At 46.2% G+C, this 16892-nt stretch overlaps 3 protein-coding genes across 3 annotated transcripts; 2 read left to right on the top strand and 1 right to left on the bottom strand.

Annotated features, from left to right (window-relative positions):
- Positions 1-2366: 2366 nt before the first annotated feature.
- Positions 2367-3326, bottom strand: LOC311191080 (olfactory receptor 5AP2-like; the record flags this gene model as incomplete). Its single annotated transcript, XM_084263176.1, has 1 exon — positions 2367-3326. One exon carries the CDS (start codon positions 3324-3326, stop codon positions 2367-2369), a length of 960 nt encoding a protein of 319 aa, XP_084119302.1.
- Positions 3327-6700: 3374 nt separating this feature from the next.
- On the top strand, positions 6701-7648 carry LOC311191082 (olfactory receptor 5AP2-like; the record flags this gene model as incomplete). The annotated part of the gene is made up of 1 exon (XM_084263182.1): positions 6701-7648. One exon carries the CDS (start codon positions 6701-6703, stop codon positions 7646-7648), a length of 948 nt encoding a protein of 315 aa, XP_084119308.1.
- Positions 7649-11667: 4019 nt separating this feature from the next.
- LOC311191083 (olfactory receptor 5AP2-like) lies at positions 11668-14703 on the top strand (the record flags this gene model as incomplete). The annotated part of the gene is made up of 2 exons (XM_084263183.1): positions 11668-12507; positions 14617-14703. The coding sequence occupies 2 exons, from the start codon at positions 11668-11670 to the stop codon at positions 14701-14703; spliced, it is 927 nt and encodes a 308-aa protein (XP_084119309.1).
- Positions 14704-16892: the final 2189 nt, after the last annotated feature.

Below are 16892 nucleotides of genomic sequence, written 5' to 3' on the forward strand. Positions count from 1 at the left end.
ATGTTCGGGACCGTCTTTCAATTACGGGGACTAGACACGCAGCTAATTTTTAAAAGAAAGTTTGGTTTTCGTGGTGTGATTTGGAAGTGGGACACTGATGTACGTCTCCCGGTGTAATTCCACGTGTCTTCCCAGTTAAGGAAGTGGCACATAAGAGGAATGCAAAGCACCACTTGAAATGAATGTCAGTCACAGAATCACAGAATCACAGAATCTTAGGGGTTGGAAGGGACCTCAAGAGATCATCGGGTCCAACCCCCCTGCCAAAGCAGGCTCCCTATCTCATATTACACAGATAGGCATCCAGACGAGACTTGAATATCTCCAGAGAAGGAGACTCAACCACCTCCCTGGGCAGCCTATTCCACTGCTCCGTCACCCTCACTGTGAAAAAGTTCTTCCGCATGTTGGTGCGGAACTTCCTATGCTCCAGCTTACAGCCATTGCCCCTAATCCTGTCCCCACAGACCACTGAAAAGGGGCTGGCCAAATCCCCCTGCATCCCAAGTCTAAGATATTTATAAACACTAATTAGGTCTCCCCTAAGCCTTCTTTTCTCCAGGCTGAACAGACCCAGCTTACTCAGCCTTTCCTCATATGGGAGATGTTCCAGGCCCCTAATCATCTTCGTGGCCCTTCTCTGGACTCTCTCCAGGAGATCCCTGTCTTTTTTATACCATGGAGCCCAGAATTGGACACAGTACTCCAGGTGGGGCCTGACCAACGCAGAGTAGAGGGGGAGGATCACTTCCTTCGACCTGCTGGACATACTCTTCCTGATGCATCCCAGGATCCCATTGGCTCTCTTCGCCACCAGTGCGCACTGCTGGCTCATAGCCAACCTGTCATCAACCAGGACCCCCAGGTCCTTCTCCACAGAGCTCCTTTCCAGCAGGTCATCCCCCAGCCTGTACTGATACAGTTGGTTGTTCCTCCCCAGGTGCAAGACCTTACACTTGCTCTTGTTGAACCTCATCTGGTTTCTCCCAGCCCAGCTCTCCAGCCTGTCAAGGTCTCGCTGGATGGCAGCGCAGTGTTCCTGCGTGTCAGCCAATCCTCCCAGCTTTGTATCATCGGCGTACTTGCTGAGGGTGGATGCTATACCCTCATCAAGATTGTCAATGAAGATATTAAACAGGACTGGACCCAACACCGAGCCCTGGGGAACACCGCTAGTCACAGGCCTCCATTCAGATTCTACTCCACTGATCACGACCCTCTGAGCCCGGTCCGACAGCCAGTTCTCGACCCACCTCACTGTCCACTCATCTAACCCTTGTTCCCTCAGCTTCTCTATCAGGATGTCGGGGGAGACAGTATCGAAAGCTTTGCTAAAGTCAAGGTAGATGACATCCACTGCTCTCCCTCCGTCCACCCAGTTGGTGATGACATCATAGAAGGCTATGAGATTGGTCGAGCACGATTTCCCCTTGGTGAATCCATGCTGACTACTCCTCATAACCTTCTTCTCTTCCAGTTGTTTGGAGATGGCATCCAAAACAAACTGTTCCATCACCTTTCCAGGGACAGAAGTGAGGCTGACTGGCCTGTAGTTACTGGGATCCTCCTTCTTGCCTTTTTTAAAGACTGGAGTCACATTGGCTATTCTCCAATCTTCAGGCACTTCTCCTGTAGTCCAGGACCTATTGAAGATGCTATCAAGACCCTTGCTGCTATCACTGTGCAGAAATTGTCCTTAACAGCGGGCAGCTTCAACACAGTTCATCGTCCTGTATTTTTACTTACACTGCCTACGCTGTCAGTGAAGATGTATGCCCCAATGTGTAGCCTGGGAGAGGAATTCCCCTTGGTATTTAAAGGTGTAGCTCGAGATCCAGCTTTTCCATAGTTCAAGTCAGGAACAAACACGCTGTATCTTTTCAAGCCTTTTATCTTACTTTTTGTTCCCCCAGAAAGTAAATTTTAAAATGCACTTACTCTTCCAAAGCGTTTCCTCCCAGCCCAGCAGTGTAACTTTGAGAAATAACTCCCAGGTTCACAGTGAGGAATTTTATTGGAGTTTGGGGGTATGGTCAGTATCTTGCCAGAAAAATACATATTTATCAGTGAAAAAAGTTATAAGCCAATAAAGCTATGATTTGTCCTTTCTGTGAGAAAGAGTTCTGGAATAATTCAGGGTAATTTCTTCCCACCAGCTGGTGGCTGAGGAGGGAACTAAAGTTTGAGGCTCCCACTTCAGGTTTCCTTCCAAGCAGGAAGTGATCACGGGGTCTGTTTCTCAGGGCTAAATACTGCAATTTGATGTTGTGCCGAAAATGTGGAAGAACCTATGTGCAATTGTGAGGGTTAGGGCAAAAGCCAACTGCTTTGTTGCATCACAGGCTTCCTCACAGAAGAAAACCTGCTCATTTCCTGGCTGATACAGCTCTTTGATGTTGACAGCAGTTTAACATCCTTCTCCTGCACTTCACCAGAGCATCCTTCACCTCCTTGTTCCTCAGGCTGTAGATGAATGGGTTGAGCATGGGGGTGACCACGGTGTAGAAGATGGAGGCTACCTTATCCAGGCTGCTGTGGCTAGATGCAGGTTGTAGGTACATGAAGAATATGGTCCCGTAGAATAGGGAAACGGCTGTGAAGTGGGAGGCGCAGGTGTTGAAGGCTCGTGACCTGCTCCATGCTGAGGGCATCCTCAGGACCGCGCGGAGGATACAGGTGTAGGAGAGCAAAATGGCCATGCTCGTGCCCACCGCGTTTATGGCGACAAAGGCAATGATGACCATCTCGTTGCTGCGGGTGTCGGAGCAGGCGAGCCTTAGCACGGGATTGACGTCGCAAAAGAAGTGGTCGATTTGGTTGGGTCCGCAGAAGGAGCCCCCAAATGTGCAGGCTGTGTAGACGACGGCACTGAGAAAGGCGATGAGGTAGGATGATGCCACCAGCTGCCGGCAGATGTGACTGGAGATAACGGTCACGTAAAGCAAGGGGTTGCAGATAGCAACATGCCGGTCATAGGCCATCACAGCCAGGAGGTGACACTCGACAGTTGCAAAGAAAGCAAAGCCATGGAACTGCGTCACGCAGCCAGCGAAAGAAATGGTGTTGTTTTCTGATAACAGGTCTGCTAGCATTTTGGGGGAGATGACTGTGGAATAGCAGACATCAGCAAAGGAAAAGTGGGTGAGGAAGAAGTACATGGGGGTGTGGAGGCTGGGAACCACCCAAACCAAGACCATAATCCCAATGTTCCCTACCAAAGTCACAATGTAAATCAATAGAAACAACCCGAAAAGAGGAGCCTGCACATGTGGGCTGTTGGAAATTCCCAGGAGGATGAATTTAATCTGCGTGTGATTTCCTCCCATGACCAGACGTTATCTGCTGAGGCAAAAGGAAGAAAAAGTATCAACATTAGAAAAAAACAGAGTTTCAGTTTTGGACCCTATTTCACTCCAACCAATCACCAGGGTAACTGCCATGTCTTGGTATATTCTACTATATTTTCTAAACCCAAATTGCACGTGGGTTTTTGGTCTCCAGTTGAGGTACTGAGGAACCAGCAGGGAGTGAGTTGAAGCAATACAAATGGCAAATTTGTATTTCTGTGCTTTTACACTTAAAGGGCTTTAGTCCAGCACACCAGTATTCAGATTTAAGAAAAGAATGAGATCTTTATTCCCTTCCACTTTGAAATTTATTTCAGGAGACACCTCAGAGGAACCTCGTAAACTTGGAGAAAGTGACAGTCCCTCTGACATCACAGATGACACAACATGAATGACCTCCAGATGCTTCTCTTCTTTGGCTTTTCACTATTATTCCAGTCTTCAAATCACATTTATCAAGTTATTATATATCAGTTACAGTGGATAAGATTTACATCTATTTGTAAACTTGTGATTTACACCTTTATGAGCTCCAGCATACTGAAGCATCTTGCAACCATGCGCATTAAGATGCTTACCTGAAAACTAAGTTGATTTGAAAATCTGCTGATTCCCAAGGCTGAATCTGACTCTATTGTGCTGACAACTTGAAATGCTGCGCTTCCTCATAACAAAACGAGAGTCACCCTTATTTAACACTAACGTAAATCAGCGCATCATGCTTTAGCTGGCATAGTAAAAGAAAAAGAATTTGCATAAAGCATTAATCCCTGCTATTACAAAGAAAACCTGCTTTGATAAGGCTGTTTTCTAACAGAGCCCAGAAAAAGAGGACACAAAGAAGAAACCCTACTGTCGAAACGCAGGCAAGGCTCTGCTTTGTCTCAGTGCTACAGGTCCTCCTGTGCCTCCGCTGCTGCCCAGTGATGGGAGCCAAGGATCTACCCCAAATGCAGCAGAGAACATCTGCATGTCCACATCACCTCTGCTGACTGCCTGATGTGAAGAGAGATGTCCTCCTTCCCAAACTTCAGTAGCTGAACTGCTGGGTGAAGAGGCTGTAAATATGGTCCCTTGGGTTCTCCGGGGAGAAGGCCCCCAGGGCTCTTCGACAGGGTTCACCAGAGGAAAAGAGAAGAGAGAAGTGAAGAGGAAGAGAAGAGAAAAGGAAGAAGAGGAAGAAGAAAAGGAAGAATAAGAAGAGGAAGAAGAAGAGACAGAAGAAGAGGAGAAGAAAGGAAGAGAAGGGCAGAGAAGAGACGATAAAAAGGATGAAATGGAGTTCTGAAAACCATTGTGTGTATCTGAGAGACATTATGTGGATGAGCAGTCACTAAGCACAGATACACAATGGCAGTAATGGCCAGCTTGCGTGATGCTTCTCCAGAGACTTGTGCCCATGCAGAGGTTTCAGGCTGACCTTAGTGAAAAATTGAAAACGGGTTTAGAGCAATTTCAGAACATTCAGAGGTTTCCAGCAAGGGTGGGATTGTCCTCACTTGGACAGCAAGGGCCTAGAAATCCACACCTGGGCTGGTGACTCTTGGCTTCTCCTACATTCAGTGGAGAAACATTCAGAGAGAGATTAATCTCTCCCAGAGTGAACCAATAGGCCTTAATGGCCCTGACCAGCCTCAGCTGGGGCCTCCATCCTCCCCCTCTGCCCATTTGCCCATGAGGTCTATTTAAGCTCAGCCCAAGGCCCTTATTCCCCTCCTGGGTTATGCTAGAGAAGTGCTGCTTTCCAGTACAGCAACAGCTATGCACACCTATGGACTCTTTTGATCTGTAGCGTTGCTTGTGCATGGACATAACCTAGCAACTGCTGGGCCCAAGCCTAAGCAGGGAATTGACTTGGCTTAACCTCAGACCTGCTTCATCATCACCATCTGGCCTGATGGTCTGCAGTGTTGGCTGAATTTAGCCCAGGACTCTGGGTCTACCCTACTCACCTTGCTTGGGTACTGTTGGATGGTCTCTTTGAAGATCCTTCCTACCCTCAAGCAGATCAAGACTTCCTCCCAGCATAGTGTCATCTGCAAATATACTGAGAGAACATTCAATGCCTTCATCGAGGCCATTGATAAAGATGTTGAACAAGACTGGACCCAGGACTGAGCCCTGGGGGACGCCACTCGTGATAGGCCTCCAGCTGGATTTTGCTTCATTTACCACCACCCTTTGGACGATCCAGTTTCTCAATCAGAGTGCTGGGAGAAACAGTGTCAATGTAGACCACATCCATGGCCTTCCTCTCGTCCATTAAGTGGGCCACCTTGTCATGGAAGGTTAGTTTGACAGGATCTACCTTTTGTAAACCCATGTTGACTAGGCATGGTGCCCTGGTCATCAAGCACATGGAGCACGATAGCACCCAAGATTTCTCTCTCCATTTCAAGAGCTTAAGGAGGACGAACCCTGTGGTACTCCCCGGACCCCAGGCAGAGAACAAGCCAACATCAGTGCTTGCTCCTCAAGTGGTCTCTCCCCATCCCGATTGTGTCCCTCCATGAGTATTATGATAGTATACTCAGCGGGGGACACAGAGTTGCTAGTGTAATGCTATTTTCAAGTCTTGTTCTCTGGTCCTCAGTACCACCTCCATTTCCTCATTTGGTATTAGACTTATGGCCTTCACTAGGTTGGTAACATTTTGTTTTGGGAATGGGTAGACTTTTCTTTATGACTTTCAAGGTTGAGGAAAGACAGGGCAATCTTTCTGGCTTGAGTGTTTGTATAGTTGCAAGACACTGAGATGTTGTCTCTAGGAGATGCCGTTTCTTAATAATCTCACAGCAGTTTCTGATCTTGGCCTATTCTGTCTCCCAGAAGACAACTTATCTCAAGGGATAAGGCAGTAATAGCTCCAGACCTCTAACTCTTAAAATCACTAAGGGAATTTTTCAATTATATAAGAAAGAAAAAAGAGAGGGAGGAGGGAAAGCCAGAGATGATTGTCACGGAGTGATGTGCCAATGAGGCTGTTGGCAGTTTATCCCAACCACCTAAGCTGGAAAGCCATAAATAGTGAAGACGAGAGCCTCTTGGAGACGTGGCTGTACATGAGCATCCAACATCATGTAGAATTAAAGAAACGGGAGAAAAGGAGACTGGGAATAAATGTGCTTCCCAGAAGCTCTGATGGCTAACGTGAGCTGGGAGGTAGAGCAAGTTGTTTTCCTTAAGTCAGTGCTGATTCTGGGCAATGCAGTCACGCAGGCAGGTAAGAGAGATCTGATTAGAGGCCATGCCAAAGAAATGTGATGGTCATTGTCTCAGGAGCAAAAATTGCCTTTTCTCCTTGACAACACTATCAAGAGATGGATGTTGTCTAAATGATGTTGTGGACACTGATGGCTTGGGAAAACTGGACCGCGGTGACAGAGTTTGTATTCAAGGGGTTCACAGATCGCCACGACCTCCAAGTTAAGCTCTTTGTGGTTTTCCTGCTCATCTATGTTCTCACCGTGGTTGGAAACCTTGGCATCATCTCTGCTGTCTGGTTTGACTCCCAACTTCAAACCGCCATGTACTTCTTCCTCAGCAACTTGTCCTTCTTGGATCTGTGTTACTCCTCAGTCGTGACACCCAAAATGCTACTGACCCTCTCTTCAGAAAAGAAGACCATTTCTTTTGCTGGCTGTCTCACACAGCTGTATTTCTATGCTGCTTTTGTAACTGTGGAGTTTTACCTCCTGGCTGTGATGGCATACGATCGCTACGTTGCCATCTGCAACCCACTGCACTACCCTGTTGTCATGTCCCAGAAGGTCTGTGTTTCCCTCTTGGCTGGGTGCTACGTGATTGGTTTTTTTGATTCACTGGTGCTCACGGGCTTTGCCCTGAGAGTGTCCTTCTGTGGCCCCAACGTAATTGACCACTTCTTCTGTGATGGGCCACCTCTGACAAAACTGGCCTGCTCTGACACTCACCTGAACGAAGTGCTGGTACTTGCTCTTGGGGGCTTCAACTTGGTTGCCACCATGTCAGTCATCCTCATCTCCTATGGCTGCATCCTATTCACCATCCTCAAGATGGGCTCTGTGCTGGGCAAGCGTAAAGCTTTTGGTACCTGTGCATCCCACCTGATGGTTGTCACCATCTTCTATGGGACCCTTCTCTTCACATACCTGCGGCCCGTCTCCAGCTACTTCCCAGGCAGGGACAAAATAGTTTCTGTCTTTTATGCAGTGGTGTCTCCCCTGCTGAACCCCTTCATCTACACCCTGAGGAACCAAGAGGTGAGGAGTACCCTGAAGAGAGCAGTGCGGAGAATCATTATTTTCATGCCAAAGTGGTAAATGTTTTGACATTTCAGCAGTGATGGGAATGTGGTCTCTCTCTTTTGGGTCCTTTTTGAGATTGAAGAGAAGCTCTGATAATTCTTCTGTATGTTATTGTCCACTGCGTAGTCTGTCTCTATCTCTGTGGGATTAATTTGTTATACATTTGCCTCTAGATAGTGTATTGTGTAATGGGAGAAATAAGTACTGATTGAAGAGCCACCAGAAGCTGATTGTGAGGAAACACACTGAAATGTCCAGACTGTTTCTGAGTCTTTGGATATGAGCACATGCTGGGTGTTCTCATGGACCTGCCATTCCTTATGCAACCCCAGGTCACCCTTTGGAGCAAAATATAATGTTGAGGCTTGGCTCTGAAATATAACATGGCCGTGAGATTTTTGCTGAGGACGTGGACCGTTTTCTTCTCAACTGTCTTTGGCCTGAGCCCAATCATAGTCATCCTGTCTGGCAGTTTGGACACTTTGTACCAGCGTAGTGGACTATAACCTTACCAAGTGCTAGAGCTCTTCCAGACACGACATGGGACCTATAGATTTCAGGAGAAGTACTCAAACTGATAAAAGTTTCTCTGAATCCTCCTCTTCCACAATGACCCATCAAAGCATGTTCAAAGGTATTGTAAAGATTTTTCTGCTGCACTTCACTCCTTTCAAAAGCATTTTATCATGAATAAGTACTTCAAATGGTGGTGTTAATACAGAGCATTAAGTATTGGACAGGGACAGTTCCTAAATGTAGTGTTAAGTGGAATTTTTCTGTACATATGTTGATGATGTACAGTCATGTCAGGGTGCATTAGTTGCAATAAACTTGATATTTCTACTATTTTTCTCTAATTATCTCAAAGCATATAGCTATTTGTATCTGAATGTCCGTTAGCTCATCACCATCTTGCCTGATGATCTGGAGTGTTGGCTGAATTCGGCCCAGGTCTCTGGGTCTACCCTACTCATCTTCCTCAGGTACTGTGGGATGGTGCCCTGCACACCATGGTGTCCTCCTGGGCTGTATTTCACACAGAATCAGAGAATTACAAGGTTGGGAAAGAGCTTTGAGATCATCAAGTACAGCCATTCCCCTCCTATGCGAAAGCATATCCCTAAGTACCTCATATACCCTTCTTTTAAACATATCCTGGGATGGTGACTCAACCCCCTCCGTGGGCAGCGTGATCCAGGCCCTGAGAGCTCTTTCAGGGAAAATGTGTTTCCTACCATCTAATCTGACCCTACCCTGGTGCAGGTTTATGCCATGTCCCTTTGTCCTCTCTCCTGTCACCTGGCTGAAGAGACCATTGCCCATCTCTCTACAACCTCCCTTCAGGTAGTTGTAGGCAGCGATAAGGTCTCCCCTCGGCCTCCTCTTCTCCAGCCTGAATACCCCTAGCTCCCTCAGCCCCTCCTCACATGATTTTCCCACCAGCCCCTTCCCCAACCTGGTTGCCCTTCTTTAGAGTCACTCAAGGACCTCAGAATCCTTCTTCTGGTGAGGGGCCCAGAACTGGAAAAAGTACTTGAGATTCGGCATCACCAGTGCTGAGTACAGGGGCACAATCTCCTCCCCAAACCTACTGGCCGCACTGTTTTTGATACAAGCCAGGATGCCATTGGCTTTCCTGCCCACATGAGCACACTTCTTACTCATCTTCTGTTTGCAGTCAGCCAACACCCCCAAGATCATTCTCCGCATGACAGCTCTCCAGCCAGTCTCCCCCAGCCTGTAGTGCTGCATGGGGTTGTTATGTCCCATGTGCAGCACTCCACACTTGGCCTTGTTAAACTTCATCCCATTGGTCTCAGCCCGTAGGTCCAGTCTGTTCCAATCCCTCTAAAGAGCCTCCTGACTCTCAACCAAATCAACACTTCCTCTCAGCATAGTGTTCTCTGGAAACCTCCTGAGGAAACATTTAATCCCTGCATCAAGGTCATTGATAAAGATGTTGAACAAGACTGGACCCAGGACTGAGCCCTGGGGATGCTAATCGTTACTGGCCTCCAGCTGGATTTTTCTCCATTTACCACCACCCTTTGGGCCTGGCCATCCAGACAGTTTTTAACCCAGCAGAGAGTCTGCCTGTCCAGGCCAGTGGCAGCCAGTTTCTCCATCAGAATGCTGAGAGAAACAGTGTTAAAGGCTTTACTGAAGTCCAAGTAGACCACATCCACTGCCTTCCCCTCATCCATTAAGAAGGTCACCTTGTAACAGAAGGGGATGAGGTTTCCTCAAGAGGATCTAATTTTGTAAACCCATGTTGACTAGGCCTGATGCCCAGGCCATCACACACGTGCTGCACGATAGCTCCCAAGATGACTCTCTCCATTTAAAGAGATTAAAGAGGACAAAGCCCTGTGGCACTCCCCGGACCCCAGGCAGAATAGAAGCAAACACCTTCTGCACACAACCCAGCCAGTCCTTGCTCCTCTAGTGGTCTCTCCCCATCCGGATTGTGTCCCTCCATGGGTATTATGGGAGATGGTATCCTCAGTGGGGGACAGAGAGTTGCTAGTGTAATGCTCTCGTCAAGTCTTGTTCTCTGGTCCTCTGTACCACCTCCGTTTCCTCATTTGGTATTAGCGTTATGGCCTTCAGTAGGTTGGTAACATTTTGTTTTGGGAATGGGTAGACTTTTCTTTATGACTTTCAAGGTTGAGGAAAGACAGGGCAATCTTTCTGCCTTGAGTGTTTCTATAGTTGCAAGACACTGAGATGTTGTCTCTAGGAGATGCTGTTTCTTAATAATCTCACAGCAGTTTCTGATCTTGGCCTATTCTGTCTCCCAGAAGACAACTTATCTCAAGGGATAAGGCAGTAATAGCTCCAGACCTCTAACTCTTGAAATCATTAAGAGAAGTTTTCAATTCTATCTGAAGAAAAGAAGAGGGGGGTGGGGGATGGAAACCCAGAGATGATTGTCATGGGGTGATGTGCCAATGAGGCTGTTGGCAGTTTATCCCAACCACCTAAGCTGGAAAGCCATAAATAGTGAAGACGAGAGCCTCTTGGAGACGTGGCTGTACATGAGCATCCAACATCATGTAGAATTAAAGAAACAGGTAGAAGAAAAGGAGACTGGGAATAAATGTGCTTCCCAGAAGCTCTGATGGCTAACGTGAGCTGGGAGGTAGAGCAAGTTGTTTTCCTTAAGTCAGTGCTGATTCTGGGCAATGCAGTCACGCAGGCAGGTAAGAGAGATCTGATTAGAGGCCATGCCAAAAAAATGTGATGGTCATTGTCTCAGGAGCAAAAATTGCCTTTTCTCCTTGACAATATATCCTTGACTCCTGGTAAGAGTTACACTGGGACATGTCTCACGGAATCACTAGGATGGAATTCTTTAGAATGTCTGATGTGTTTACCCTCTCCCCAGGAACAAGCCTTTTTGAGGACATGTTAATTAGGCTGTTGTGTTTGAGATGATCACACCCGTTTTCAATTGAACAGGATTTTTGTAACTTTGTGTGTTGTTATTTCTCTACTTTTCCTCAGAACTAAAAAGGCGCAGAACCTGTCTTTATACCTTTTGATTGATGTCCTTGGGGAAACCAGTAACAGGTGCAAGGGCAGAAGTAGTTCAGACTGTAGAAAACTCAACCTTCTCCAGGAAACCAGAAGGGGTGGCATCTCAATACCTTTTTGAACACTGGCAGTGCAATTGGTGTCAAGTTAGAACAAAGGCCAGTGAGAGTTTTCAGGCCAAAGGAGCAGACTGGACTGGGAATAAAAAAATTGCAGAATATTCTGGCCTGGTATGCTGGCAGGTGGAACCTTTCTCACAGAGAAAGGGATGATACATTAAACTGTTCTCAAATCCTTGTCTTTGGGACACATAGTTATGGCACAACCTTTGTCTAGCATGAAGCTTGACTTTCTAGCCTGCATTTGATATGTTAAGGAGCGGCTTGAATGTACTGGGGAAGTTACTGCTTGTCCTACATACATGCTAATTAAGTTGTCGTAAGTGATCACACGGAAATTCCCTCCCTGCCTGAGACCTGTGAGTCTCTTGCACACTGATGGCTTGGGAAAACTGGACCACGGTGACAGAGTTTGTATTCAAGGGGTTCACAGATCGCCACGACCTCCAAGTTAAGCTCTTTGTGGTTTTCCTGCTCATCTATGTCCTCACCGTGGTGGGAAACCTTGGCATCATCTATGCTGTCTGGTTTGATTCCCAACTTCAAACCTCCATGTACTTCTTCCTCAGCAACTTGTCCTTCTTGGATCTCTGTTACTCCTCAGTTGTGACACCCAAAATGCTACTGACCCTCTCTTCAGAAAAGAAGACCATTTCTTTTGCTGGCTGTCTCACACAGCTGTATTTCTACACTGCTTTTGTAACTGTGGAGTGCTACCTCCTGGCCGTGATGGCATACGATCGCTACGTTGCCATCTGCAACCCACTGCACTACCCTGTTGTCATGTCCCAGAAGGTCTGTGTTTCCCTCTTGGCTGGGTGCTACGTGATTGGTTTTTTTGATTCACTGGTGCTCACGGGCTTTGCCCTGAGAGTGTCCTTGTGTGGTCCCAACATCATTGACCACTTCTTCTGTGATGGGCCACCCCTGACAAAACTGGCCTGCTCTGATACTCACCTGAACGAAGTGCTGGTACTTGCTCTTGGGGGCTTCAACGTGATTGCCACCACATCAGTCATCCTCATCTCCTACGGCTGCATCCTATTCACCATCCTCAAGATGGGCTCTGCGCTGGGCAAGCGTAAAGCTTTTGGTACCTGTACATCCCACCTGATGGTTGTCACCATCTTCTATGGGACCCTTCTCTTCATGTACCTGCGGCCTATATCCAGCTACTTCCCAAGCAGAGACAAAATAGTTTCTGTCTTTTATGCAGTGGTGTCTCCCCTGCTGAACCCCTTCATCTACACCCTGAGGAACCAAGAGGTGAAGAGTACCCTGAAGAGAGCAGTGCGGAGAATCATTATTTCCATGCCAAAGTGGTAAATGCTTTGTCATTTTGGCGGTGATTGGAAGGGGGTGTCTCTCTTTTGGGGCCTTTTTGAGATTTAAGAGGCCAGAGCCTATTCACAGTCATCCTGTTTTGCAGTTTGGACACTTTTTACCAGTGTGGTGGACTATATCCCTACCAAGTGCTAGAGCTCTTCCAGCCACATGGGACCTATAGATTTCAGGAGAAGTTCTTAAACTGATAAAACCTTCTCTGAATCCTCTTCTTCCACAATGACCCTTCAAAGCATGTTCAAAGGTATTGTAAAGGTTTTTCTGCTGCACTTCAATCCTTTCAAAAGCATTTTATCATGAATAAGTACTTCAAGTGGTGGTGTTAATACAGAGCGTTTAGTATTGGACAGGGACAGTTCCTAAATGTAGTGTTAAGTGGAATTTTTCAGTACATATATTCAAACATCAGTTATGGATGCAGAAAGCTATGTCAGATTTGCTTGTGTTGTTTTGATTCTGCGTGCTGGAAAACAGTACACAGAAATTATATTCTTTTTCAATTTCTCTGAAATGTCTGTTTTCATTTCTGATATAATTAATTTGTTCAGTAGGAATCACCAAACCCTTGCTTCAACTAGAAATCATAAGGATTGCACTTCAATGTCATGCATACTGTGAATATACAATAGATAATATTCTATGTGTATCTCAGAATGAATGAAAAATTGAACCACTCGTGAGTGACTGATACCAAAATAAAATTTCCACTGCTTTGCCAAATTGTGTGGTTTTGATGAATGTTGATTTAAAATTAAACAAATTCTGACAACGAGAATCCTAGCCAGTACGCCACTGGGGATTGTTGGTGTTTTCTGGTGCTGAGTCTCTCTGCTAATTTGTTGCTTTTACTCTTGCTTTGTGAACACAAGTGGCAGTGCTTTTGGAGAAGATGGCTGAGGAAAATCAGACCGAGAGCCATATATTTCTTCTTGAGCAATTTATCTCTTCTAGATTCCTGCTACCCATCAGTGGTGGCGCCGAGAACATTAATGAACTTTCTGATGGAGAAGAAAACAATCTCTCTTGTCAGCTGTGACACCCAGCTTTTTTTTTTTTTCCATAGGTTTTGGGACCACTGAGTGCTTCCTTCTGGCTGCAATGGCATATGACCGCCACATAGCCATCTGCAATTGTTAATAGCATTTTGCAATACACCTATACATGTGCATAACCTGTCCCGCTTCGTATTAAAATTAGTCCCAAGAAGTCATTTCCATAAACTCCTCCCCACTGCGCCTGTGCACTGCTGTTTGGTGGTGGTCGTTGAGGGTCGTGGGGATGAAGTCGGATGGCTCCTCTTTGTCACCGCAAGTAACCTTCTGTTTTGTGCAGGCTCAGTTACCCCCTGACTCTGATCCAAATTGTAAGTTTGGTTTCAGCAGGTTTTGTATACCTTCAAGGAGAAGGGGGAGCTCGAACTAGCTACAATGAGATGCTCTGCCTGAATTTATGATCAATTACGAGACAAGCAAGGAATTCATCAGACAGATAAGGAGTTCTTAGACCAGTGGGGTGACTGGAACTCGTCAAAGAAATCATTTTATTTTCACAGAGCACATAGTAGGCATTGTTAATGCAAGGTCATTTCTGACACAAACCATCCTGTTAGTAAGCCCCCCTTAACAAGCACCATTTAACCCTTTGCAAGCAATTTATTAGCAAGCGCCCTTTAACCTTTTGTGAGCATCTTGCTCGAAAGCCCCGTACCACTAGCACTCTGCTGCTCTGACATCTCAGTCAACAAGCATCTGATATTTGGCCTTGGGGTACTGGTGGAAATGGTAACCGTCTTGGCTGTCCTGGTCTCCTACGCTTTCATCCTCTCTGCCCTCTGCTAAGAGCCGGTGAAAAACCTTCTCCACTTGCACCTCCCACCTGACTGCAGTCTCCATCTTCCATGGGTCTATCCTTGCCTTGAACTTCTGACCAAGTCCCAGCAACACCTTGAGTACAGACAAGAATTTTTCTGTGTTTTACTCACTGGTGGTGCCCATGCTGAACCCCCTGATCTACAGCCTCAGGAACAGAGAGGTGAAGAACGTCCTGAGGGAGTTTGTCATGTGGAAGTAGCTTCAGCATGACATTTAACTGCTGGTTTTGTGATATTGGACACCCTAGCTTTGCTTGACACCAAGGGTCTTTGTTTCCCTACCCTATTACTTAGGCTTCCAGATTTGGTTTGGAAGCACTTCTGAGTCTTGCTTTCCTTCTACTACGGGCTTGTGCCAGTCACCAGATACCATAGACAGTTTGAGTCATCGTCTGTATTTTCTTGTGGGTAGCTTTTTCTTCCTCCCTCTTGGTCTTTTCAGATGCACACTGGACATTAGCTCCAAGACCCTTGATAGCCCTGTCAAAATGCTCTTCCACAGACATCTGTATCTCCCAGTTTACAGCTTAAAACCTGCCTTGTGACCTCTTTTTATTTTCAGGATCTCACTCCCTTATCACTAAAGGGCAATGAATTGTTCCTGTACAACTCCAGGAAATTTCATTAAAATAATGAATGAAATACCTTCATTCTAACAGGAAAAAAACCAACATTATTCTCTCCTGTGTTAGGCACCGCTTTGAGGTATGTGTCCTCTCTTATCTAGAGGATAAATCTTGATGAGGTATCTCAAGCTAAAGAACTGGTAACTAATTTTTAGATAGGTAAGGGTAGGTTGTATGAATACAGTCTTAAATGCTCAGACCAATATGGGACAGGTTTTGAAGGATCTACAGAGCACCCAGTTTGCTCCTTCTAATACGTCTGGGCTGATTTAACTGCACCTGAAGGGGTACGGTGCCAGCTCTTCCTGCCCAAAAGGTTGCTTGAGGGTTTTTTGAGGTGTCAGAACCACTTGCAGACAGCATCTCTACTACGTTTCTAAAGCGGGAATTTTGTGTGTGCAGCCATGGGTTTCTTTCTACGTTTGGTAGATCCCTTCTCTGCAAAGATCGAAGCAAAATGATGCAATGATGATGCTCTCAGTAGAAAAAGTATTCCCAGGGAAACCAACCCAGTTTCTTCTATTGCAGGAGTTTACAATTCTGCCTTCCCTGCACTTTAGACCAAAGTTCCTCTGGGAAGTTCACTGAGTTGGATCCACCACACACAAGGCGATGGCAATCCAGACCTCTTTTAGGGACCTAACACCGAGTCTGGAGAAATAGTTGAGCATTTTAGTTCTCTCTGCTTTGGAAAGACTGTTAAGAGGAAAGAAGGATGCCCAGAGTAGGGTAATTCATCAAGCAGCAGCGAGTGCCACGTATTACGTTTCTCATGGCTGCCTTTCTTGAGAGAGGTTGGAACCGATGATCTTTTGCAGTCCAACCCAGGATTTTTATGGTTCTATATTTCTATATGTATGCCATAAGCAAAAGTGTCCAACAAAGTAGAAGGAAGAAAAACCAGATACGCTGAAGGTCTTAAAAGACAGAAAATATCCGATAGCAACCCTCTCTGACTTGCCAGACTTTTTAGCTTCTAATCATGTTGATTTGGGCTCCATCATTCAGCTGCAAGTGGAAGGCACTTGCTCCCTGACCGACGGCAACATCTCCTCTCCCACTGCCAGAGTACCCAAATACTTCACCACCAAAATACAACCTAATTTCCATGCTAGACAAGGGAAAGAGATTTTCCTGCTGCAGCATATCTCCAGAGAGGAGCACAGAAGGTGTCTGAGTGGCAAGGGGCAACCAAAATCAAGCATGTGAGAAGGAGGAAGGCTCTCTGCTGAACTTATCCTGACAACCTGGATTTTGCTGCGTTTTGCAAGGAAGTTGCAGAATTGCACCCAATCACAAACGCTCGTGAGCGTGCGCTCAAGAAACAGCAGATGCCCCTTGGAATTAATTAGGATGAGCAGAAATTAGGGTGCTTTTTCTTGCACCCGTCTGCCAGGTAAAGATGATGGATTCCTGGTTCCCTGGTGCTGTGGTCATCCCTGTACCATGCTTTATGTCCCCCGCTCCTTTCTGAGCCATAATTTGCAGAATTGCTGGTTTAGGGCTTTTTGCAGACCCAGACAGCTATCATCTACCCACAGTTTATATGTTTGGGACCATCTTTCAATTACGGGGACTAGACACGTAGCTAATTTTTAAAAGAAAATTTGGTTTTCGTGGTGTGATTTGGTCCAAGAGGAATGCAAAGCACCACTTGAAATGAATGTCAGTCCCCCCCTTGCTGCTATCACTGTGCAGAAATTGTCCTTAACAGCGGGCAGCTTCAACACGGTTCATCGTCCTGTATTTTTACTTACACTGCC

This window comes from Gallinula chloropus (assembly GCF_964237585.1).
Source record: "Gallinula chloropus genome assembly, chromosome: 4".
Lineage (NCBI taxonomy): Eukaryota > Metazoa > Chordata > Aves > Gruiformes > Rallidae > Gallinula > Gallinula chloropus.